This window comes from Carcharhinus amblyrhynchos, chromosome X, assembly GCF_965287045.1.
Source record: "Carcharhinus amblyrhynchos chromosome X, sCarAmb.v2.hapA, whole genome shotgun sequence".
Taxonomy (NCBI): Eukaryota; Metazoa; Chordata; class Chondrichthyes; order Carcharhiniformes; family Carcharhinidae; genus Carcharhinus; species Carcharhinus amblyrhynchos.
In genome coordinates this window covers 8,828,819-8,853,677 of record NC_137359.1, presented here as the reverse complement: position 1 = coordinate 8,853,677, position 24,859 = coordinate 8,828,819, and the positions used below count along the sequence as shown (strand labels likewise).

General features: G+C 45.6%; 1 protein-coding gene across 2 annotated transcripts in view; it reads left to right on the top strand.

Moving 5' to 3' along the window:
• Nucleotides 1–24,859, top strand: part of LOC145361980 (SPRY domain-containing protein 3-like) — a 247,029-nt gene that overhangs the window by 189,947 nt on the left and 32,223 nt on the right. For both annotated transcript variants that reach the window (XM_080217981.1, XM_080217980.1), the window contains exon 8: nt 9,995–10,052. In XM_080217981.1, coding sequence (XP_080074107.1) covers nt 9,995–10,052 — 58 coding nt within the window. The remainder of the gene's footprint in view (nt 1–9,994; nt 10,053–24,859) is intronic.

Here is a 24,859-nt window from a genome sequence, read left to right as displayed (position 1 = left end):
AGCAAACGCCTCATCCTGGAAACCAAGATAGAGTCCATATTCTCAACTTGCGCTCAGGATGAGACCAGCTGCGAAACTCTGCCAAGCAGATGAGACAAAGAAACTACACCATCTACATGCATACCGAGAACAGGAAACTTGAGAAACTTGGCATCACCACCAGCAGCACCCCCCGGTACCACAGTAGAAAACAGTACCACTGCAGGGAAATCCATTGTCAACTTGTCAAACTACACACTTCATTCAATTTCTGCCCCACCACCAAAATAGACCCTATCAGTCTCGCAGCAGACACAGAGGAATTCATCAGGTGAATGAGGCTGTGGGAGTTCTTCCACAAACCCCAAGAGGCCAACAGTGAACACAATGAGACAGCCGATGAACTGGAACAGCTGACAGAGAGATCTGCAGTGCAGTAGCCGAAGAGGAAAGTGTGAGGCAGCATGGTGGAAAGAGTCCAATTGGACTCCTCTGGAAGGCCGCTGCCCTCGATTTGACATGTATGCCCAAGCCATCAGGAGGTGCGTCAACACCAGATTCATCAACCGCACTCACAAGACAGCCCCGAACATCACCCAAGCACAACGCAATGCCATCCATGCTCTCAAGACCAACCGTGACATTGTCATCAAACCAGCAAAGCAGGGGCCATCGTCATACTGAACAGAACGGATTACTGCAAAGAAACGTACCGACAACTGAACAACGAGGAACACTACAGGCAGTTACCCACACATCCGACCAAACACTCTGATCAAGACTTTTGATCCGGACCTTCAGAGCACCCTCCGTGCTCTCATCCCATGTACTCCCCGCATTGGAGATCTCTACTGCCTCTCAAAGATACACAGGGCAAACACACCCGGCCGTCCCATCGTATCGGGCAATGGGACCGCGTGCGAGAACCTCTCCGGCTACGTCAAGGGCATCCTGAAACCCATTGTATAAAAACCCCAGCTTTTGTCGCGACACTACGGACTTCCTACAGAAACGCATGAGGCAGTTGGACCAGGAGCACTCCTCGTCACAATGGATGTCTCGGCGCTCTGCACCAGCATCCCCCACGACGATGGCATTGCTGAAACTGCCTCACTACTCAACGCCGACAACTGCCAGTTTCCAGATGCAATTTTACAACTCATCCGCTTCATCCTGGACCACAATGTCTTCACCTTCAACAACCAGTTCTTCATCCAGGCACACGGAACAACTAAATTCGCACCTCAATATTCATTTTGGTAGGACAAACTTGAATGCGGATTACAGGGTCAACAGCAGGGTTCTGAGGAATGTGGAGGAACAGAGAGATCTTGGGGTTCATATCCACAGATCTCCTGAAGGTTGTCACTCAAGTGGATAGAGCCGTGAAGAAGGCTTATAGTGTGTTCACGTTTATTAACAGGGGGTTTGAGTTTAAGAGCTGTGGGGTTATGCTGCAACTATACAGGACCTTGGTGAGACCGCATTTGGAATATTGTGTTCAGTTCTGGTCACCTCACCATAAGAAGGATAGAATATAAGAACACTGCAGCACAAACAGGCCCTTCAGCCCACAAGTTGCGCCGATCATATCCATACCTACCAGGCCTATCTATAACTCTCAATCCCATTAAAGCCCATGTACTCATCCAGAAGTCTCTTAAAAGACCCCAACGAGTTTGCCTCTACCACCACTGACAGCAGCCGATTCCACTCACTCACCACCCTCTGAGTGAAAAACTTACCCCTGACATCCCCTCTGTACCTGTTCCCCGGTACCTTAAACCTGTGTCCTCATGTAAGCGGCCATTTCAGCCCTGGGAAATAGCCTCTGAGAATCCACCCTATCTATACCTTTCAACATCTTATAAACCTCTATCAGGTGTCCTCTCAACCTTCATCTCTCCAGGGAGAAAAGACCTAGCTCCCTCAACCCATCTTCATAAGGCATGCCACCCAATCCAGGCAACATCCTTGTAAATCTCCTGTGCACCCTCTCAATAGCTTCCACATTCTTCTTGTAGTGTGAGGCGGCCAGAACTGCGCACAGTACTCCAAGTGGGGTCTAACAAGGGTCTTATAAAGTTGCAGCATTACCTCCTGACTCCTAAACTCAATCCCTCGATTAATGAAGGCTAGTACACAATACGCCTTCTTGACCACATCCTCCACCTGCAAGGCTGATTTAAGAGTCCTTTGGACCTGGAACCCAAGGTCCTTCTGCTCCTCAACACTGCTAAGAGTCCTACCCTTGATATTGTACTCCTTCATCCCATTGGACCTGCCAAAATGGACCACTACACATTTATCCGCATTGAAGTCCATCTGCCACTTCTCCGCCCAGTCTTGCATCCTATCTATGTCTCGCTGCAACTTCTGACATCCCTCCAGACTATCCACAACTAAAGGATGTGGAAGCATTGGAGAGAGTGCAGAGGAGATTTACCAGGATGCTGCCTAGTTTGTAGGGTAGGTCTTATGAGGAAAGGTTGAGAGAGCTGGGGCTTTTCTCTTTAGAGCGGAGGAGGATGAGAGGCGACTTAATAGAGGTTTATAATTTGATGAGGGGGATAAATAGAGTGGACGTGCAGAGACTATTTCCTTGGGTGGATGTAGCTGTTACTAGGGGGCATAAGTATAAGGTTCGTGGTGGGAGATATAGGAGGAATGTCTGAGGTAGATTCTTTACTCAGCGTGGTTGGGGTGTGGAATAGACTGCCTGCTGTGATAGTGGAGTTGGACGCTTTAGGAATTTCCAAATGGTTCTTGGATAGGCACATGGAGCACCGCAGAATGATAGGGAGTGGGAAAGCTTGATCTTGGGTTTGAGCATAGCTTGGCACAGCATCAAGGGCCAAAGGGCCTGTACTGTGCTGTACTGTTCTATGTTCTATAATATGCCAACATCTTCATGCACAGGTTTGAACAAGACCTCTTCGCCACACAGGATCTTCAACTGATGCTATACACTAGATACATCGATGACATTTTCTTCCTTTTGGATCCATGGTGAACAATCAGTGAAACAACTATATGACATCATCAACAAGTTCCATCCCACCATCAGACTCACCATGAACTACTGTCTGGAATCGGTTGCATTCTTGGACACGCATCTCCATCAAGGACGGTCACCTCAGCAATTCACTGTACAGCAAGCCCAGGGATAACCTCACGATACTCCACTTCTCCAGCTTCCACCCTGAACACGTTAAAGAAGCCATCCCATACTGACAAGCTCTCCATATACACAGGATTTGCTCAGATGAGGAGGATCGCGACAGACACCTCCAGACACTGAAAGATGCCCTCATGAGAACAGGATATGATGCTCAGCTCATCGATCGACAGTTCTGACGCGCCGCAGTGAAAAACCACACCGACCTTCTCAGAAGGCAAACACGGGACACGGTGGACAGAGTACCCTTCGTCGTCCAGTACTTACCCAGAGCAGAAAAGCTACAACATCTTCTCCGGAGTCTTCAACATGTCATTGATGAAGACAAACATCTCGCCAGGGCCATCCCCACACCCCCACTTCTTGCCCTCAAACAGACCATTGTCCGCAGCAAACTACCCAGTCTTCAGGAGAACAGTGACCACAACACCACACAACCCTGTCACAGCAACCTGTGCAAGTCGTGCCAGATCATCGAAACTGATGCCATCATCTCACATGAGAACACCATCCACCAGGTACACGGTACATACTCTTGCAACTCGGCCAACGTTGTCTACCTGATACGCTGCAGGAACGGATGTCCTGAGGCATAGTATATTGGGGAGACCATGCAGATGCTGCAACAATGGATGAACGAACACCGCTCGACAATCACCAGGCAACTGTGTTCCCTTCCTGTTGGGGAGCACTTCAGTGGTCACGGGCATTCGGCCTCTGATCTTCGGGTGAGCGTTCTCCAAGGCTGCCTTCACGAACATCACAGCGCAGAGTCCTGAGCAGAAACTGATAGCCAAGTTCCGCACACATGAGGACGGCCTCAACCGGGATCTTGGGTTCATGTCACACGATCTAACCCCATGACTTGCCTGGGCTTGCAACATTACTGTCCTGGCAGGAGACAATACACATTTCTTTAACCTGTGCTTAACCCTCTCTCCACTCACATTGTCTGTACCTTTAAGACTTGATAACCTGTAAAGACTCGCATTTCAATCATTATTTTGTAAATTGAGTTTGTGTCTTTATATGCCCTGTTTGTGAACAGATCTCCCACTTACCTGACGAAGGAGCAGCACTCTGAAAGTTAGAGTCTTTTGCTACCAAATAAACCTGTTGGATTTTAACCTGGTGTTGTGAGCCTTCTTGCTGTGTTTACCCCAGTCTAACACCGGCATCTCCACATCATGACCCACATTTATTGCCCATCCCGAATTGCCCTTGAACTGAGTGGATTGCTAGGCCATTTCAGAGGACAGCTAAGAGTCAACAAATCTGGAGTAGGCCAGGCCGGGTAAGGACATTTGTGAACCTGTTGGTTTTTGACGGCAATCGACAGTGGTTTTGGTGATCGTCGTTGCATCATTGGCGTTCTTGCAAATTGTCCTGATGAGCACAAGATGATAAATGTTTTCAGCCGTACTTTCTCTACACACAATCCATAATTCATCTGATGCTCAGGTGAGATGTAAACAGAAGGCACTGTAAAAGATCCTGTGGCACTGTTGATCTATTATTGTCACATGTATTGGGATACAATGAGAAGTATTGTTTCTTGCACACTGCAGAGAAAGCATACTGTTCATAGAGTACATGGGGAGAAGGAAAGGAGAGGGTGCAGAATATAGTGTTGCAGTTACAGCTTGGGTGTAGAGAAAGATCAACTTAACATTTAATTTGATTTATTATTGTCACGTGGTGGATGTCGTCTGTATGGATTTCAGTAAGGCATTTGACAAAGTCCCTCATGGTAGGTTTGTGGAAAAGGTTAAGGCTCATGAGATACAAGGACAGGTGTCTAGGTGGATTGAGAACTGGCTTGGTAACAGGAGACAGAGGGTAGTAGTGGAAGGGTCTTTTTCTAGCTGGATAGAGTCACTAGAGAGGTAGTGCTCGACAGACTAGTGGGACTGATGGTGGACAAGTCCCCAGGACCGGATGGAATGCATCCCAGGGTTCTGAAGGAAATGGCAGCGATGATAGTGGATACCTTAGTGTTTATTTTCCAAACCTCGCTGGATTCCGGGGAAGTGCCGGAAGATTGGAAAACGGCTAATGTTACACTGCTGTTTAAAAAGGGTAGCAGGCAAAAGGCAGGGAATTATAGGCCGGTTAGTTTAACGTCTATTGTAGGAAAAATGCTTGAATCTGTCATCAAAGAAGAAATAGCGAGGCATCTTGAGAAGAATTGTTTGGTAGAGCAGACGCAGCATGGATTCGTTAAGGGGAAGTCGTGTCTGACGAATTTATTGGAATTCTATGAGGATGTGTCTAGTGCGGTAGATGGAGGAGAACCGGTGGATCTGGTGTTTCTCGATTTTCAGAAGGCGTTTGATAAGGTGCCGCACAAAAGGTTGTTACAGAAGGTTAGGGGGCATGGAGTTGGGGGTAAGGTGTTAGCGTGGACAGAGGATTGGCTGTCAAAGAGGAGGCAGAGAGTAGGTGTGAATGGGTGCTATTCGGATTGGCGGTTGGTGACTAGTGGAGTGCCCCAGGGATCGGTGCTGGGGCCTCAGCTATTTACCATTTATATAGATGATCTGGAGGAGGGAGCTGAGTGTAGGGTGTTGAAATTTGCTGATGACACAAAGATGAGTGGAAAAGCAAATTGTGCGGAGGGTGTAGAAAGTCTGCAGAGGGATCTAGATAGGCTGAGTAAGTGGGCGAGGACCTGGCAGATGGAATACAATTTTGGCAAGTGTGAGGTTATCCACTTTGGCAGGAATAATAGTAGGAGGGACTACTATTTAAAGGGTGAAAAGCTGCAGCATGCTACGGTGCAGAGGGACCTGGGGGTCCTTGTGCATGAGTTGCAAAAACCCAGCCTGCAGGTGCAGCAGGTGATCAGGAAGGCAAATGGGATGCTGGCCTTAATAGCGAGGGGGATTGAATATAGAAGTAGGGAGGTCTTGCTGCAACTGTACAGGGCACTGGTGAGGCCGCAGCTGGAGTACTGTGTGCAGTTTTGGTCGCCGCACTTGCGCAAGGATATTTTGGCCTTGGAGGGAGTGCAGAGGTGGTTCACTAGGCTGATACCGGAGTTGAGGGGGTTGAACTATGAAGAGAGGCTGAATAGACTGGGTTTGTACTCGTTGGAATTTAGAAGAATGGAGGAGATCTCATTGAGACGTATAAGATTGTGAAGGGGATGGATAGGGTAGAGGTGGAGAGGGTCTTCCCGCTCAGAAAGGACAGCAGGACTAGAGGACACAGCCTCAAGATAAGGGGGGTGCAGTTTAGAATGGAGTTGAGGAAGAACTTCTTCACTCAAAGGGTGGTGAATCTCTGGAATTCTCTGCCCGTTGAAGTGGTGGAGGCTACCTCGCTAAATATATTTAAGACACGGGTAGTTAGGTTTTTGGTAGGCAAGGGGATTAAGGGTTATGGGGAGAAATCGGGAAAGTGGAACTGAGCCACTTCAGATCAGCCATGATCTTATTGAATGGCGGGGCAGGCTCGAAGGGCTAGATGGCCTACTCCTGCTCCTATTTCTTATGTTCTTATGGAGGTCTGTGACTAGTGGTGTGCTGCAGGGCTCAGTACCGGGACCTTTGCTATTTGTAATATACATAAATGACTTGGAAGAGGGAGTAAGTGGTGTGATCAGCAAGTTTGCAGATGACACGAAGATGGCTGGACTTGCTGATAGTGATGAGCAGTGTCAGGCAATACAGCAGGATGTAGATAGGCTGGTACATTGGGCAGAGAAATGGCAGATGGATTTTAATCCAGATAAATGCAAGGTGATGCATTTCGGAGGAAATAATGTAGGGGGGAGTTATACGATAAATAGTAGGACTATTAAGAGTATAGAAATGCAGAGGGACTTAGGGGTGCAAGTACACAAGTCCTTGAAGGTGGCAGTACAGGTGGAGAAGGTGGCGAAGAAGGTTTAAGGTATGCTTGCCTTTATAGGGAGGGGTATAGAGTATAAAAGCTGGCGTCTAATGTTGCAGTTGTTTAGAACGTTGGTTAGACCACATTTGGAGTACTGCGTCCAGTTCTGGTCGCCTTACTACCGGAAGGACGTGGAGACCCTGGAGAGAGTGCAGAGGAGGTTTACCAGGATGCTGCCTGGTATGGAAGGACTGAGCTACGAGGAAAGATTGGGCAAATTGGGGCTGTTCTCCTTAGAAAGGCGGAGGATGAGGGGAGATCTAATAGAAGTGTATAAGATTATGAAGGGTATAGATAAAGTGAACAGTGGTAAGCTTTTTCCCAGGTTGGATACGATAATTATGAGGGGCCACGGGCTTAGGGTGAGGGGGGCGAGGTATAATTCAGATGTCAGAGGGAGGTTTTTCACACAGAGGGTGTGGGGGCCTGGAATGCACTGCCAAGTAGGGTGGTGGAGGCAGGCACGCTAGGGTTGTTTAAGGCTTACTTAGACAGGCACGTGAGCAGACTAGAGATGGAGGGATACAAAAGATTGTTCTAAATAAGGATCAAGGGCCTCAGGACGTTCCTGGAAATCAATAGATTCCTATGGACCGTCCAACATATTTTATGGCTCACCTGTCTTACATTTGAGCTTCTGGGGATTCTGTGAATGTGTCTGTATAAGTTGTGTATGTTGATTGATGTCTGTTTTTAAGACGCGGGTTGATGGGTTTTTGATAAGCGAGGGGATTAAGGGTTATGGGGAGAGGGTGGGAAAGTGGAACTGAGTCATGACAGATCAGCCATGATCTTATTGAATGGCGGGGCAGGCTCGAAGGGCTAGATGGCCTACTCCTGCTCCTATTTCTTATATTCTTATGTTTTTTTTACATTCCACAGGTGATTCGGTCCGCCTTGTTGCCCAACAAGGGGCATACACGCGGTGGGTCGTGCAAGGGCTGCTCTTGGATGTTGCTTCGAGAGTTGCCTAGTGCTTCACGTCATTAGTGTATGCTTAAGCTGAACCATCTGACGGGCAACATGACAGCTCAGTGACTATCACTGTTTGCTGTGCAGATACATGGATTTGGGCCAGTGTCTGTGGGAGTTTGCACATTCTCCCCGTGCTTGCATGGGTTTTCTCCGGGTGCTCCGGTTTCCTCCCACACCCCAAAAATGTGCTCTTAGGCTGACTGGTGTTAACAAATTGTCCCTAAATTAGGCGTCTCTCAATCTGGTTATAATTACTTTATTGTGGAGTCCAATAGGCGTAGGCAAGGTCATAGGTAGAAGAGGACACTCACAATGTTAAAATGGCGGCGTGGGCTTGTTGGGCCGAAGGGCCTGTTTCCTGTGCTGTGTTGTTCTTTGTTCTTTATGTATACAGTGAAAAGTATTGTTTGTTGTGTGCAATACAGACAAAGCATACTCTTTGTATAGAAGGAAAGGAGAGAGTGCAGAATGTAGTGTTACAGTCATAGCTAGGGTGTAGAGAAAGATCAACTTAATGCAAGGTAGGTCCATTCAAAAGTCTTGACAGCAGCAGGGAAGAAGCTGTTCTTGAGTCGGTTGGTACGTGACCTCAGACTTTGTACCTTTTTCCTGATAGAAGAAAGTGAGAGTAGATCTCCCAGTCTGCTGATCAATATTTATCCTTCATTCAGCCTCATGACAACAGATTATCTGGTCATTTATTTCATTTGCTGCCCTGGACCTTGCTGTGTGTAAATTGGCTGCTGCAGTTCTGACCACACTGCAGTGGCTGCACTGGAGCAATTGGCTGCAAAGTAAAATCTGAGGTTGTGAAGGTGCTCTGGTAATTTTGTGTTTCTTTCCTGTAACCTCAAAAGTGGTCCAAATGAGTTCTTTTTGAAATAAACTGAAGTGTCTGAAAAGAATTCTGATGTTAAACTGTTTTGGTTTCTAATAAAGAAACCACAGCAGCTCTAAACATGGGTGTTGTCTCTCTAAGCTGTTCAGAAGAGAAAAAAAGCAGTAATTCATATAGTGAAATGTCATTACTTGCCTGAAATAAAGCTTTGAGAATTCAATCTCTGGTTTTCTTGAAATCTTGAGGACAGAAGCAGGGAATCTGTGTGCTGCCCACCAGCCCTTGCAACTTTCTGTTCTGTTCTGTTCTTGCACAGATTACAATTGCGGAACTCTACAAACTGCAGCCGAACGCACGGAATTGCTCAGAATTTTTGTCTGCCTATTATCAGAGAAGCATTTTTGTTGAAACCAAGACTTTTGAGACTCGAATGAAAACTTCAATGAAGGTGCTGGAACTCACAAAGGACCATGAGGGGACGAATGTATTCATTATCGTCCAATCAGTATTTCAGTATTAAAAACCCTTAATCTGCCACTCATCGCATTCAGCAGTTGCTCAGAGAAAGGAAAACTCTCATGTTGATCCAATAGACAGCATTCTTCTAAGATCTGAGCAGAGAACCGGCACTGTTTGATGGGGACAGTGTAGAGGGAGCTTTACTCTGCATCTAACCCCGTGCTGTACCTGTCCTGGGAATGTTCGATGGGGACAGTGTAGAGGGAGCTTTACTCTGCATCTAACCCCGTGCTGTACCTGTCCTGGGAGTGTTTGATGGGGACAGTGTAGAGGGATGTTTACTCTGTATCTAACCCCGTGCTGTACCTGTCCTGGGAGTGCTTGAATTGGAAAATGGTCCACTTTCACCGCTGACATTTGTAGCCTTAACACAAAAGAATAACTTGAAGGAATGAGAACATTTTGACATTTTTGCAAAATTTCCTTTCAAACTGAAACAGGTTTGTCACACACAAAATTTAAATGTTCAATCTCTAATGAAGCCATTCATTCTTGTCATAGATCTTGCAAGTCCTGGAGTTTGTGAAGTGGTGCTTGGAGAGTTGGACAACTCTCCAGTGAAAAGCCCTCAGCAAAGTATTTGACTCCTTTTCATTTCCTTTTTTTAGGACTACCCAAAAAACCGGCACCCAGGCTGGAGTCGAGGATCAGTAGCCTATCATGCAGGTATGAAGCTGAATTGTTAGCATTGCTGGGAGCCTGGCCCTGCATTTGTCAAAATGATTTTCTCCGATTGTGTCAAAATCAGCGCAGAAGCTGGCCTTTGCACCCTTGCATTGCTATATTAACACTGTATCCTGTTTTGTGCTGATACAGATCAATTCTGTTCTTCCCGAACATTATCATCCTCCAGTTAAAACTGCATATGTCATTAACTGTCCCACGTTTCGCTGTTTTTTTTTTCATGTCAGTGGATGTTCCCATGTAATGCAGAGAGTACAGAGAGTGGGAAAGGGAAAGTATTTGATGAGAGCTGTGTTAAAGGGGAGATGGGGACATGATGTAACGCATCGAGATGTGTCATGTTTGAACATGCAGAGGTAGAACCTGATGGTGAGGAAGACATATTGAGAAGAAAGTGGGGTAACAAGAGTGGACGGGGGCCAATCAAACAGTGTGGATGGCCCCCATGAGAGAACTTTCAAAATGAGTGTACTGGAGCAGAATGAGTGGAAATACCAAATCATCTATTTCAAAGTTCAGCATCCTGTTGGAAAACGAGCTTTATGTCTGGTGGAGGCCTGAGAGCACCACCAGCTGCTCAGTGATTGGAATTACAGTGGGACCAGTTTTAGCATCGAGTGTGGCCACAGGAATTGATTATGACAAAGAGATTTGGTTTTGTGAAAACAAGGTGTGTGAAAGCCATGCCTTGTGTAATAAGAATCAGTTTCTAGAGAGTGGACAATTTCCCGATAATGAAGTGTCATCCAGATTCGAAACGTTGACTCTGTTCTTTCTCCACAGCTGCTGTCAGACCTGCTGAGTTCCTCCAGCAGTTTTTGTTCTTGAAACATTTCCCTGTGATGTTTTTATGAACTGTACTTTATAATCACAGTTCTGCTCCCAAGATCTGGTTCTGACAGCATCGTTCTCTACCATTGCTGCTGTCACCAACAAAAGGCAAAGAAAATTGGAAGCAATGCAAAGTTCCATATGTGTTCCGATATCTGAGAGATTCACACCTTTGCATTTGATATCTGTTTGCAAAGAGCGCCCCCTCAAAGGCATCCATGGAGCCCTGTCAGGTTGATTGCATTGAATTCAGTGAACGGAGCTGTTACATTTTTAGCATCTTCCCTTCCATTATTGTAGATTATCTTATTTCCCACCTTAGAGCATTCTTTTGGCTGACTGCCAACTCCTCAGAATTTCAAGGGAGTTCTTTTTCTTGTCAGTATTGTACCAGGAATTGAACAGGGTACCTTGATTATTTTTGACTCTGGTGTCTCCACACCAGGCTCTGTAATTAGTAGCGCATCAGATTGGATTTTGCTTTAAGTTTAAAATAGCCAGTGAGTTTATTTTCCATTAGATAGCAAGGCATCTAAGTAACTGTTTGAATAAATAATTATAGTGGTCACTCAAGTAGAGTAAATAAGGTTGCAAATCAGAACCACACTAGCTCTGTAAATATTTTTAATAGTTTTGTAAGCCAATCCAGCTTTTTGAGCAGTTGATTTATATTGGGTGATGGTTTTGATGGAGATTTGTTGCGGTCGTTGGCTTTGCTGATTTATTGCCATGGAGGGGGTGAACTGTGCCCTTGGCTGCCAAAGAGATGAGGGGAAGGAATATGTTCATGACTCTGATGAGGGTTTTAGAAGGGGTGGAAACCTGAATGGAGGGATCTAAACGTGGAGTTGCGAGAAAGGTGGGGCTGTCTTGGGAGGTGACCATAAGAACATTAGAAATAGGAGCAGCAGTAGGCCATCTAGCCCTTCGAGCCTGCCTCGCCATTCAATAAGATCATGGCTGATCTGAAGTGGATCAGTTCCACTTCCCTGCTTTCTCCCCATAACCCTTAATTCCCTTGTCTATCAGAAACCTATCTACCCGTGACCTAAATATATTCAGCGAGGCAGCCTCCACCACTTCAATGGGCAGAGAATTCCAGAGATTCACCACCCTTTGGGAGAAGTTGTTCCTCCTCAACTCTGTTCTAAACTGCACCCCCCCTTATCTTGAGGCTGTGCCCTCTATATCTGGTTTCCTTTCTAAGTGGAAAGAATCTCTCTACCTCTTCCCTATCTAGCCCCTTCGTTATCTTGTGCTCATTACCGTGTGCTCAATGGAGGGGTACAGAGTTTGGAGAGGGGGGTGGTAGAATGCAAGGTTGGGAGGGGTGGACGTGAGGAGGATGTTGGTGTGCTGACGGCAGGTTTCAAACAGCAGAATGCTGTAACTGAGGTTAGCGGTTGAGGGGGAATAGAGTCAAGAGAGCGCAAGAGGTGGATCTCATGGACAAGAGCTTAGAGTGGACTTGAGGGGAGATGGGGGCGTGTAGAAACTGGAAAAAAAAGATGTTGGGTTCAGGATGAGAAAGCTTGGCTTGGTTGTTGAATGTAAGTGACTAACACTTTGGTGCAATACTGAGGGAGTGCTGCACTGTCGCAGGCACCATCTCTCAGGTGAAATGTTAAGCTGTCTGCGCTGTCAGGTGGATAGAAATGATTACACAAACAATTTGAAAGAAGAATGGGAATTCTCTTCAGTGTCATGATCGATATTGTTCTGCAAACCAACATCAGTGAAACTAATGATATCTGGCCATTTACCTCTTGACCATAAGGCCTGTGCATAGTTTGCAACAGTGACTATACTACAAAATACTTAATTGGCTGTAAAGCACTTGGGGACGTGCTGAGGTTCTGAAAGGCGCTGTCTCAATGTGAGCCTGTCCTTCCTTTTTTTCCCTTCTTCCTGAGATTGAGAGAAGGAGCAGACAGAAGAAAGTTGCCCTCTTGGCTGAATTCTCTGAGTCTTTAAATTAGTGAGCGCAGAGAGAACATCAAGGAGGGAAATCAAAAAGAGAATATTTGGCAGAAACCATCCAGTTTTCTACATGATCGTTTAATTCTCCTTCAAAATAAAAGCCAAACTCACGAGTTTGGTTTTACAGTGTACCGTGAGGTGAGCTTTTAAGAACTAAATGCCTGAAAGTGTAGAAAGGTCTTTAGTGAAGTGAATCCCAGATGACGGCAATGCTATCCAAATGAATTACAGTTCAGGTGGGGCTAAGCTGATCTGACATGCATTTGTCATAATTACCAGCTGAAACGTGTGGAGCTGCTTGAGGTTTGCACCACCTTTTCGATGTTAATGAGACTGTCTGATCTCTGTTGTGTGCCAGGTTGTGGGAGCTCTTTCCTGCCTAGTGTGTTGAATTCTTTTGCAATAGCTGCTGTTGCGACAAGGTTTTCGTGCTGTGCAGCAAGGAAGTGTGAAATCTGTTCCCACCTGCTACGCACTGAACTGGCTCTTTAATTGTATTCTGCTGGTTTCCATAGTGAGCAGAGAAACATTTCCAAACACTCCCTGCAGCTGGATGTGGACAGATGGGAGGATGTATGCAGATGCAATCCCTGGTAGTGGGTTTCACTCAGGACAAAAATTCCAATCCAAGGAAAAGGATGTGGAGGGAGTGGGAGGGAAGTTGATGAACACACTGGGTTGAGAGAATGACCAAAAAAAATGGGTGGCACAACCGCTATTAGCGTGTCTGAAATTCAAATAGTTTTGCTGTCCGTCAACACAGTAGCAATATCCTTGAGGATATCCAAATCTAGACAGGGTAGATTCAGAAACTTTTTAGAACTGAGGTGAGGAGAAATGTCTTCACCCAGAGGGTGGTGAACGTGTGGAATTCACTCCCACAGAAAGTAGCTGAGGCCAAAACATAGCCTGATTTCAAGAAGAAATTAGATATCGCTCTTGGGGCTAAAGGGATCAGGGGATTTGGGAAGGTGGGATCAGGACATTAAATTCAATGATCATAATGAATGGTGGAGCAGGCTCAAAGATCTGAGTGGCGGCCTCCTGCTTCTGGTTTCTATGTATGTTAATAACTTGCAAATGAAACTCTAGGTCAGATGTAAGAAAAAAGGATTGGTTTATTTGTTACACACACGCAGACACATATACATGCAGACGTGTACACAGATATGTACACATGTTGACACAAACGTGCACAAACAGGCACACATTGTGCATGCATGCAAACGTGCATGTATGCAGACACCCATGCGCGCACACTGATATGTACACAGACAGCAGACACATATACACGTGCGTGCACAACATACGTGCACACGTTGACACATGCACACGTAGCCACGTACACAGATGTGTGCCTACATTGGCACAAGTGCGCACATGCAGACACACACACACACACTTTTGATTTGAATTATTATTGTCACATGTATTGATATACAGTGAAAAGTATTGTTTCTTGTGCATTGTACAGACAAAGCATACTGTACATAGAGAAGGAAAGGAGAGAGTGCAGAATATAGTGTTTCAGTCACAGCTAGGGTGTAGAGAAAGATCAACTTAATGCGAGGTAGGTCCATTCAAAAGTCTGACAGCAGCAGGGAAGAAGCTGTTCTTGAGTCGGTCGGTACGTGACCTCAGACTTTTGTATTTTTTCCTGATGGAAGGAGATGGAAGAGAGAATGTCCGGGGTGCGTGGGGTCCTCACGTATACACGCAGACACGTATACACACAGGCATGTGTATACACACGTGCACACGCAGGCATGTATGTGCGTAGATGTGTGAATGTGCTGATGCGCCCACACAGGCACACATTGACATTCATGCATGCACAAACATTGACGCGCAGACAGACACATGCACGTGCACACGTAGACACAAACAGACATGCTCACGCAGAAGAGCAGTTTTGCCATGTCCATCCCTTTTACACTCTCTCGACAAATGGGGAATAAGATAAAAGGAGAAGGATTCAGAGCTCGACCACAATAAAATACAAATGTGGGTTTTACATGTGCCCAGAGCCAAGAATCAGATGTCACCTGGAATCATCTGATTGTAGAATGGCCCCATCTTTTTCAGAGTGAGATTTCCACGGTGGAGAAGGCACGTAGAGTGAGTTAGTCTGAAGGCACGTGTTCCAAGGTTCTGGCCATTGGCAGGTTCGATGAGAGTCAGAGTTCTTTCTGCTGCCACTGGCTTGATGATAGACAGCGCAGGCTGTCGCCTGGAGTTCTCTTCCTTTGGATGTCAGACAGGAGGAACTTCTGGAATTCAAATCCAATATCACAGTGCAGCTTGAGGGAGGTCATGTGACATCTCCCCAATGTTGGACGCACAGCTTGAATGTTGAGCTTTAATCGAAGTCAGGATTCCTTTCATTTTTGGAGACATAGATGTTGGGTTAACCAACTGCTGCCCTCTTTGTTGAAACCGTTGTGTTAGAACTGCTAATGCTTTGGCCATTAACGCCATTATGGGAGATTAAGACCTGCAGAGATTTTACTTTGTTTAGAGTTAGCAAGAACAGACTCACCAGTCCTGTGGCCATTGTTACTCCGCTAAAGACATGTCATTAGCTCAGCAATTTTCCACTGTTCAGTCTTCTCCCACTCAACCTTTACACGAGGAAGAAATAAGACTGATTTGAACAGCTGACTGCCTGATAATTTAGTGAGAGCTTCAATCAAAGCAGAAAATGTTGGAAACAATCTTGGAGCGAAAGGAGCTGAAATGAATAATTCCGGGGCTGTTTCTCTCTCCACAGGTACTGACTGACCTGCTGGGTATTTGCAGCACCTTCTGGGTTTTGTTTCAGATTCTCAGCATCTGCAGGCCTTTGCTTTAATATTTATTTTGTAAGGATGGGGTAATAACTGGAACAGGAACTCCCATCTCAAATTCATTTACTGGATGAACCAGCCCTAAATCATTAACACAAACTTGGCAGCAAGCTGGAGAAGAGAGAAAAATCTATCTACTGGAATGTGATATCTTTGAGAGGAGGGATAGTACAGATAACCATAGAATCCTGACAATGCCAGAGGCCATTCAGCCCATCTGCGCTGGTGGCCAATCCACCTAACCAGCACGTCTTTCAGACTGTGGGAGGGAGCACCCAGAGGAAACCCACGCAGATACAGGGAGAATGTGCAAACTACACACAGATGGTGACCCAAGCCGGGAATCAAACCCAGGTCCTTGGCGCTCTGAGGCAGCAGTGCTAGCTACTGTGCTGCCATAGGACTGTGCTGTTGTTTAGCAGATTGCATCAATTCTTTTTTTTTTACATAAACATATTTTATTCCTAAAGTATCTGAAAGGACATTTCAAAATGGCCACCACACACTGTGCAATAATATTCCGGTTTTCTACATCCATCACATTTCAGTCTGAGGTGCTTCAATACAATCAAAGAAACATCGCATTTATTACAAAACGGTCAACATGAATGGTGCAATAGTATTTAAGTTGTCAACATAGATCAAGTTGTATTCACATTTATTTATTGTCAGTCATATGGCCCAAGGGAATTCTATACAATTCCCCTTGCCTCAGTTCACCATGACTGAAAGATCTTAGACAGAAAGCTCTCCCCGTTGCACCCATACAGTGGCTGGCCCAAGCTTTAGTGCATCCCTCAGTACGAGGTCCTGGCCTTGGGAATGACCCTATTGTCCAACCTAGAACTTGTAGTTTGAGATCCATGCAGCATGTCACAGCTGATTGTGCAAAGGTCAAGTTTAACAATACTAAGAAAACAAAGCAACAAAGAATTACTTCCCACTTAAAAGATGATTGGCAAAAGATCAAGAGGGTAACAGAACTTTCTTAGTGAGGTTAGCACTGCTGCCTCACAGCGCCAGGGACCCAGGTTCGAATCCCCTTGGGTCACTGTCTGTGTGGAGTTTGCGTATTCTCCATGTGTCTGCATGGGTTTCCTCCAGGTGCTCCGATTTCCTTGCACAGTCCAAAAGATGTGCAGGTTAGGGGGATTGGCCATGGTAAAATGTGCGGAGTTGCAGGTATATGGCGGACGGGTGGGCCTGGGTAAGATGTTCTGTTGGAAAATCAGTGCAGACTTGATTGGCCAAATGGCCTCCATCAGCACTGTTGGATTCTATGGATTTGACAGACAGGAAATGTATATAGCACTTTACAGCCAACTCAGTACAGTCAGTGCTGTATGGTCGGAAATTCAGCAGACTCTCAAGAAATTATCCGCTAATGACCAAATTATTTGTTTTCGGATGATGTTGATTGAGATATAATTATTGGCCAGGGCATTTTGAAATTTGAATTTGCAACTTTAGCCAGCAACACAGCGTTTACTTTTTCTGTACAAGACCATGCTCTTTTCTGAAGAAAAAGTATTTGAGGTGGAATTTATTTTAAGATGTGGAGAATTGTGGAAGTTCCAGCATTCAGTGTAGCGAAAAGGAAACTGGATTAAAAATCTCTCCAGCTGCAGTACCTCTGAATAGCGGAGTTTTGTGTGATCTGGTAAGCACTTCATGACGGTGCAATCAGATTTCAAAGCAACATTCCAAACGTAGTTGAGCATATACCTGAAGAGAACTGGTGGCACGGTGGTTAGCACTGCTGCCTCACAGCTCTAGGGATCCGGGTTCGAATCCCAGCTTGGGTCACTGTCTGTGTGGAGTTTGCACATTTTCTCCGTGTCTGCATGGGTTTCCTCTGGGTGCTCCAGTTTCCTCCCACAGTCTGAAAGATGTGCTGGTTAGGTGGATTGGCCGTCATAAATTGCCCCTTAGTGTACCCGAAAAGGTGCCAGAGTGTGGCAACTAGGGGATTTTCACAGTAACTTAAAGGCAAGATAGAGATAAAGTTTATTTATTAGTCTCAAGTAAGACTTAAATTTTCACTGCAGTGAAGTTACTGTGAAATTCCCCTAGTTGCCACAGTCCGGCGTTGGTTCGGGTCAATGCATATCTTTCAGAATGTGGGAGGAAACCAGAGCACCCGGAGCAAACACACGCAGACACGGGGAGAATGTACAAACTCCACACAGACAGTGACCCAGGCTAAGAATCAAACGTGAGTCCGTGACGCTATGAAGCAGCAGTGCTAACCACTGTCAAGTTTCCCCACAGTTAGAGCAGCACTCACCTTCTCCTGTTGTCATCAGCATTGTTAATCTCAGCCACTTTTCACATTGACATTCAGTTCCAAACAGGCAGTCTAAGTTTAATGCTGCTCTCTGCTATCTGGGGCTTTAAACATGTCCTTAATCTCTGTACCCCGTGCTGTACCTGTCCTGGGAGTGTTTGATGGGGACAGTGTAGAGGGAGCTTTACTCTGTATCTAACCCCGTGTTGTACCTGTCCTGGGAGTGTTTGATGGGGACAGTGTAGAGGGAGCTTTACTCTGTATCTAACCCCGTGTTGTACCTGTCCTGGGAGTGTTTGATGGGAACAGCGCAGAGGGAGCTTTACTCTGTATCTAACCCCATGCTGTACCTGTCCTGGGAGTGTTTGATGGGGGGGACAGTGTAGAGGGAGCTTTACTCTGTATCTAACCCTGTGCTGTACCTGTCCTGGGAGTGTTTGATGGGGACAGTGTAGAGGGAGCTTTACTCTGTATCTAACCCCGTGCTGTACCTGTCCTGGGAGTGTTTGATGGGGGACAGTGTAGAGGGAGCTTTACTCTGTATCTAACCCCATGCTGTACCTGTCCTGGGAGTGTTTGATGGGGGACAAAGACTGGTTGTCCTACATATACAGTCCTTTGCCAGAGTCCAGCCTGCTAGAGGCTTTTATCTGGCCACCAACTTTCTTGATACAAAAATTTGGTTCAAATTGACTCTGGCAGCATGAAATTGGTGGAGCAGCCAGCCTCCTGATCATATCCCTGCATCCCTTCTGCTCGATGTTCAGGCAGTTGAGGCACTCTGTGATGTTCCCTTTGATGTACCATACATAATGGTTGTATGAGCTGTGCCAGTAATAGTGGCCATTTGATTGTGGGAATCCATGTAGCTAGCGATCGAGGAGCTTCACTTCATCATGCGCAGCATGAAGGTGCCTTTGGCTAGAAGCTGTCAATTGGTGAGCCAGTGAAGCTGTTAGTATTACATCTGGGATGTGAGCATTTCCCTCTGCCAGCTACACTCAAGAATTAAACAATTCTACAATTCAAGAAGTGTACCAGAGTCCTCAGAACTCTGTTACTTGGAGACTTCAAAGCTTCCCCCTCTACTGACTTTAATATTCTTTACTTCAAGCATTAATATGTACCCAATATCTCTCTCAAAAAATAGCATCCATCATATTTCTCAAAACCAAGATGGTAGCCCCATTGACTAAAGGCGAGAGAAGGAAAATTGAATGTTGGGTCTTTCCTTTTGAAATTTCTTTCCCCAATCCAAATGAGGAAAAAATGTGAAATGTGGCCCCTCCAAAAGGTTGGACATCTCTGAAGTAGAGGGGGCTTGCCAATGCCTCTATATGAAGCCATGCTGTCTGATTTGGGAGTATTTGATGGTCTCAGTGTTCACTTACCCAGTATTGGGAATGCCAATAGCTCCAAACAAATATGTACAAAACAAACAGAAGCTTCCCAAAGCTCTCCTAGTTAGGCATCATTAGCTTTAGAGCTTTTATCAACAACAGATGATCGTTAAAAGTTAAAACTGCATGTCACATTCCCGGGAACTGCTGCAAAAGAAAACGTGTCAAAATTCTGTGGGTTTTCTAAGATTAGCTGTTATTTTACAGTCAAACTCTTTGTGATGTGGTGGAGTTGAATTAATTAATCACCAGTTAAGATTGCGAGGCAGGACTGGGAGGGAAGAGAATGGGAAGTTGCTAGTTTTTGTCTCAGCTTTTTTTTTAATTTGCATAGAACATAGAAAACTGCAGCACAAACAAGCCCTTTGGCCCACAAGTTGCACTGATCATATCCATACCTACCAGGCCATAGAACTATCTATAACTCTCAATCCCATTAAATCCCATATACTCATCCAGAAGTTTTTTAAAAGACCCCAGCGAGTTCACTTCTACCACCACTGACGGCAGCCGATTCCACTCACTCACCACCCTCTGAGTGAAAAACTTACCCCTGACATCTCCTCTGTACTTGCTCCCCAGCACCTTAAACCTGTGTCCTCTCGTAGCAACCATTTCAGCCCTGGGAAATGGCTTTCGAGAATCCACCCTATCTATTCCTCTCAACATTTTATAAACCTCTATCAGGTCGCCTCTCAACCTTCGTCTCTCCAGGGAGAAGAGACCTAGCTCCCTCAGCCTATCTTCATAAGGCATGCCTCCCAATCCAGGCAACATCCTTGTAAATCTCCTCTGCACCCTCTCAATAGCTTCCACATCCTTCCTGTAGTGAGGTGACCAGAACTGCGCACAGTACTCCAAGTGGAGTCTGACAAGGGTCTTATAAAGTTGCAGCATTACCTCCCGACTCCTAAACTCAATCCTCGATTAATGAAGGCCAGTACACCATACGCCTTCTTGACCACATCCTCCACCTGTGAGGCCGATTTAAGAGTCCTATGGACCCGGACCCCAAGGTCCTTCTGCTCCTCAACACTGCTAAGACTCCTACCCTTGATATTGTACTCCTTCATCCCATTGGACCTGCCAAAATGGACCACTACACATTTATCCGTGTTGAAGTCCATCTGCCACTTCTCCGCCCAGTCTCGCATCCTATCTATGTCACGCTGCAACTTCTGACATCCCTCCAGACCATCCACAACACCACCAACCTTTGTGTCGTCAGCGAATTTACTAACCCATCCCTCCACTTCCTCATCCAGGTCATTTATGAAAATGACAAACAGCAAGGGTCCTAGAACAGATCCCTGGGGCACTCCGCTGGTGACTGACCTCCATGCAGAAAAAGACCCATCCGCAACCACACTTTCTGCCTTCTGCAGGCAAGCCAGTTCTGGATCCACAAGGCAACAGCCCCTTGGATCCCATGCCCTCTCACCTTCTTGAGAAGTCTTGCATGGGGGACCTTATCAAATGCCTTGCTGAACTCCATGTAAACCACATCCACCGCTCTTCCTTCGTCAATGTGTTCAGTCACATTTTCAAAGAACTCAATTAGGCTCGTAAGGCACGATCTGCCCTTGACAAAGCCATGCTATTTCTGATCATACTAAGCTCCTCCAAATGCTCATAAATCCTGTCTCTCAGAATCCTCTCCATCAACTTACCAACCACTGAGGTTAGACTCATCGGTCAGTAATTTCCTGGGCTGTCCCTGTTCCCTTTCTTGGAAATAGGAACCACATCCGCAATTCTCCAATCCTCCGGAACCTCTCCCATCTCCATCGACGACGCACAGATCATCGCCGGGGCTCTGCAATCGAGCAGAGAGATCTCGGGGTACATGTGCATAGATCCCTGAAAGTTGGCACCCAGGTTGATAAGGTTGTTAAGAAGGTGTACGGTGTGTTAGCTTTTATTGGTAGAGGGATTGAATTTCGGAGCCGTGAGGTCATGTTACAACTGTACAAAACTCTGGTGCGGCCGCACTTGGAGTATTGCGCACATTTCTGGTCGCCGCATTACAAGAAAGATGTGGAAGCATTGGAAAGGGTGCAGAGGAGGTTTACCAGGATGTTGCCTGGTGTGGTGGGATGGTCTTATGAGGAAAGGCTGAGGGACTTTAGGTTATTTTCATTAGAGGGAAGAAGGTTACGAGGTGACCTGATTGAGGCATACAAGATCATCAAAGGATTGGGTAGGTGGACAGTGAGAGCCTTTTACCTCGGATGGTGATGGCTAACACAAGGCGACATAGCTTTAAATTAAGGGGCAGTAATTATAGGACGGATGTCAGAGGTAGATTCTTTACTCAAAGGGTAGTAAGATTGTGGAATGCCCTGCCTGCAGCAGTTGTGGACTTGCCAACTTTAAGGGCGTTCAAATGGTCAGTGGATAGGCATATGGATAACATTGGAATAGTTTAGGTTAGAGGGCCATTAGATTGGTTCCACTGGTCAGCACAACATCGAGGGCCGAAGGGCCTGTACTGCGCTGTAATGTTCTATGTTCTACTTCCCTCACCTCCCACAATAACCTAGGGTACATCCCATCCGGTCCCGGCAACTTATCTATCTTGATAGAATTTAAAAGTTCCAACACATCCTCTTTCTTAACATTGCAATGTCACTTCTGTCAACAAGAATTATCTGGGACTGATTTGTGCATGTTTTAAATGGAGGGTCATTTAGAAATTAAGAGTGTATATTTGGCAAGTAAATATTTATATTGATAAATGTAATTTAGTCAGAAGAAAAAGCAGGTCACATACTTAATGCCTCTCTAAATGGGATAGTGAAACAGGGATTTCAGGGTACAGGTCGGGCATTGGTGAGGCCGCAGCTGGAGTACTGTGTGCAGTTTTGGTCGCCTTACTTACGCAAGGATATTTTGGCCTTGGAGGGAGTGCAGAGGAGGTTTACTAGGCTGATACCGGAGTTGAGGGGGTTGAGCTATGAGGAGAGGCTGAGTAAACTAGGCTTGTACTTGTTAGAGTTTAGAAGAATGAGGGGAGATCTCATTGAGACGTATAAGATGATGAATGGGATGGATAGGATAGAGGTGGAGAGACTCTTCCCGCTCAAAAAGGACAGTAGGACTAGGGGGCACGGCCTCAAGATAAAGGGGGGTGCGGTTTAGAACGGAGTTGAGGAGGAACTTCTTCACTCAAAGGGTGGTGAATCTCTGGAATTCTCTGCCTGTTGAAGTGGTGGAGTCTGCCTCGCTAAATATTTTTAAGACGCGGGTTGATGGGTTTTTGATAAGAGAGGGGATTAAGGGTTATGGGGAGAGGGCGGGAATGTGGAAATGAGACACGACAGATCAGCCATGATCTTATTGAATGGCGGGGCAGGCTCGAGGGGCTAGATGGCCTACTCCTGCTCCTATTTCTTATTTATTTCTTATGAGACACCAATGGACTTATGGACGTGTAATCCAGAGACCAGGATCCACTTTGAATCCCACCACAGCAGATGGTGGAATTTGAATTCACTAAAAAAATATCTGGAATTAAGGATCTACGGATGACCATGAAACCATTGTCAACTGTTGGAAAAACCCATCCTGTTCACTAATGTCCATTAGGGAAGGAAATCTGCCATCCTTATCTGGTTTGGCCTACATGTGATTCCAGAGCCACAGCAATGTAGTTGACTCTTGTATGCCATCTGAACAAGGACAACTAGGGATGGGTAATATATGCTGTAAGAAGTCTCTCAACACCAGGTTAAAGTCCAACCAGTTTATTTGATGATAATCCCACAAGCTTTTGGAAACGCTGTTCCTTCGTCAGGTGTGTGGAAGGTTCTGATTAGAGAAGGGCATATAAAGTCACACACAACCTGTACTAATGCTGTCTCCACTCGCATTTCTGCATCTTTAAGACTTGAATAGCAGGTTAGCTGCAAAGACTTGCATTCTAATCAGTATTCTGTAAACTGTGTATGACTTTATATGCCTTTCTCCGATCAGAACTTTCCACTTACCTGACGAAGGAACAGCGTTTCCGAAAGCTTGTGGGATTATTGTCAAATAAACCTGTTGGACTTTAACCTGGTGTTGTGAGACTTCTTACTGTGTTTACCCCAGTCCAATGCCAGCATCTCCACATCAATACATGCTCGCCAGCCAGTGACACCCACATCCCATGAACAAATGAAAAAAACAAATAAAGTGTTGGTATTCATTCCAAGAGTGAGGATTGAAAATCAGACAGTCTTTTTAGACCATTTGTGAATGGTTCTTATATCCTTCCATATTATAAAAAGGATATTTGAGACCAGGAAGAAGTGCAAAGCGATTTATAGGACATCAAAACTAATCTGCTAGATTCAGCAAGTAAGAGTTCTATCTCTCTCAAAATGAAGGCAGTCTTCAAGATAATTCAAGGGTAGACATCGAGAAGGTGTTTCCACTTGAAGGTGAGACCAGAACTTGGGAACTTTGGATTGATGAGTGATTATCTTATATTGCAATCAGGGAATTCGGAAGAAACCTTTTATCAGAGATGCTGAGAACGTGGAACTTGTTGCCAGAGTTGCGGCGACTAGTACAGATGAATTCAAGGGGAAGCTGGATAAACGCATGAGGGAGAAAGGAATAGAAGGATGTAGCGATTGGCTTAGATGGAGGGTAGGAGGAAGCTTGTATGGACCATAAACAGCAACCTGACCGAGTTGGAAAGGATAGCATGTTTCTGTGTATTTTGTACGTTCGTTTATCTAAATGATTTAAAATACATTTGGAATTAACATACAAACAGTAGCAAGCATGTACTGTGTGGATAACATGACACCTAATTGGGATTTATGTTGGGTTATGGCAGGTGTCTTCAAGGCAAAAAAGGAAGTAACAGACTGTGCGAGGCTTTGGGTTTCAGTGGGTTTGAGAGTTGAGGAGGTGGCCAAGAGAGGTTAGGCATTGTGGACTGCACTTCAGAATACTGCAGCTGAGATCTTTAATTTAACATTCCTGCTTGTGCCAAGTTCTGCATTAAGAATCTGCCAACCACAAAGTCTTTCCATTAACTGATGGCATCTTTCCATACATTCCGACCTTGTATCTTGTGAGCCCTGCCAAAGGTTCCAAGGAAAATTGAGTAAAAAGAGGCTCCAGTTGTACCCAAGCTGATAAAATTCAGGATGTCAAAGGTGTCGACTCCTTTCTGTGCCAAAGTACTCAAGTCCAACAAATTGACCTGAAAGTTTCCCTCTTTCCATGCCCGCACTCACAGTGGGTGAGCAGCCAGGAAACATTGGAAAGGGAAGGGATTGGTTGCAGTGTATTGGACAAATTCTCCATATGGCTCCAATCCAGCGTTGATGCACATTTCACCATGGCTGAACTCAAGCTGGAGATGAATTGCTCAAAATAAGACTATTTGCACAGCACCTTTAGAGTAGGAATGTGTCACAAGTCGTCCAATCAGACAAAATGGACAAG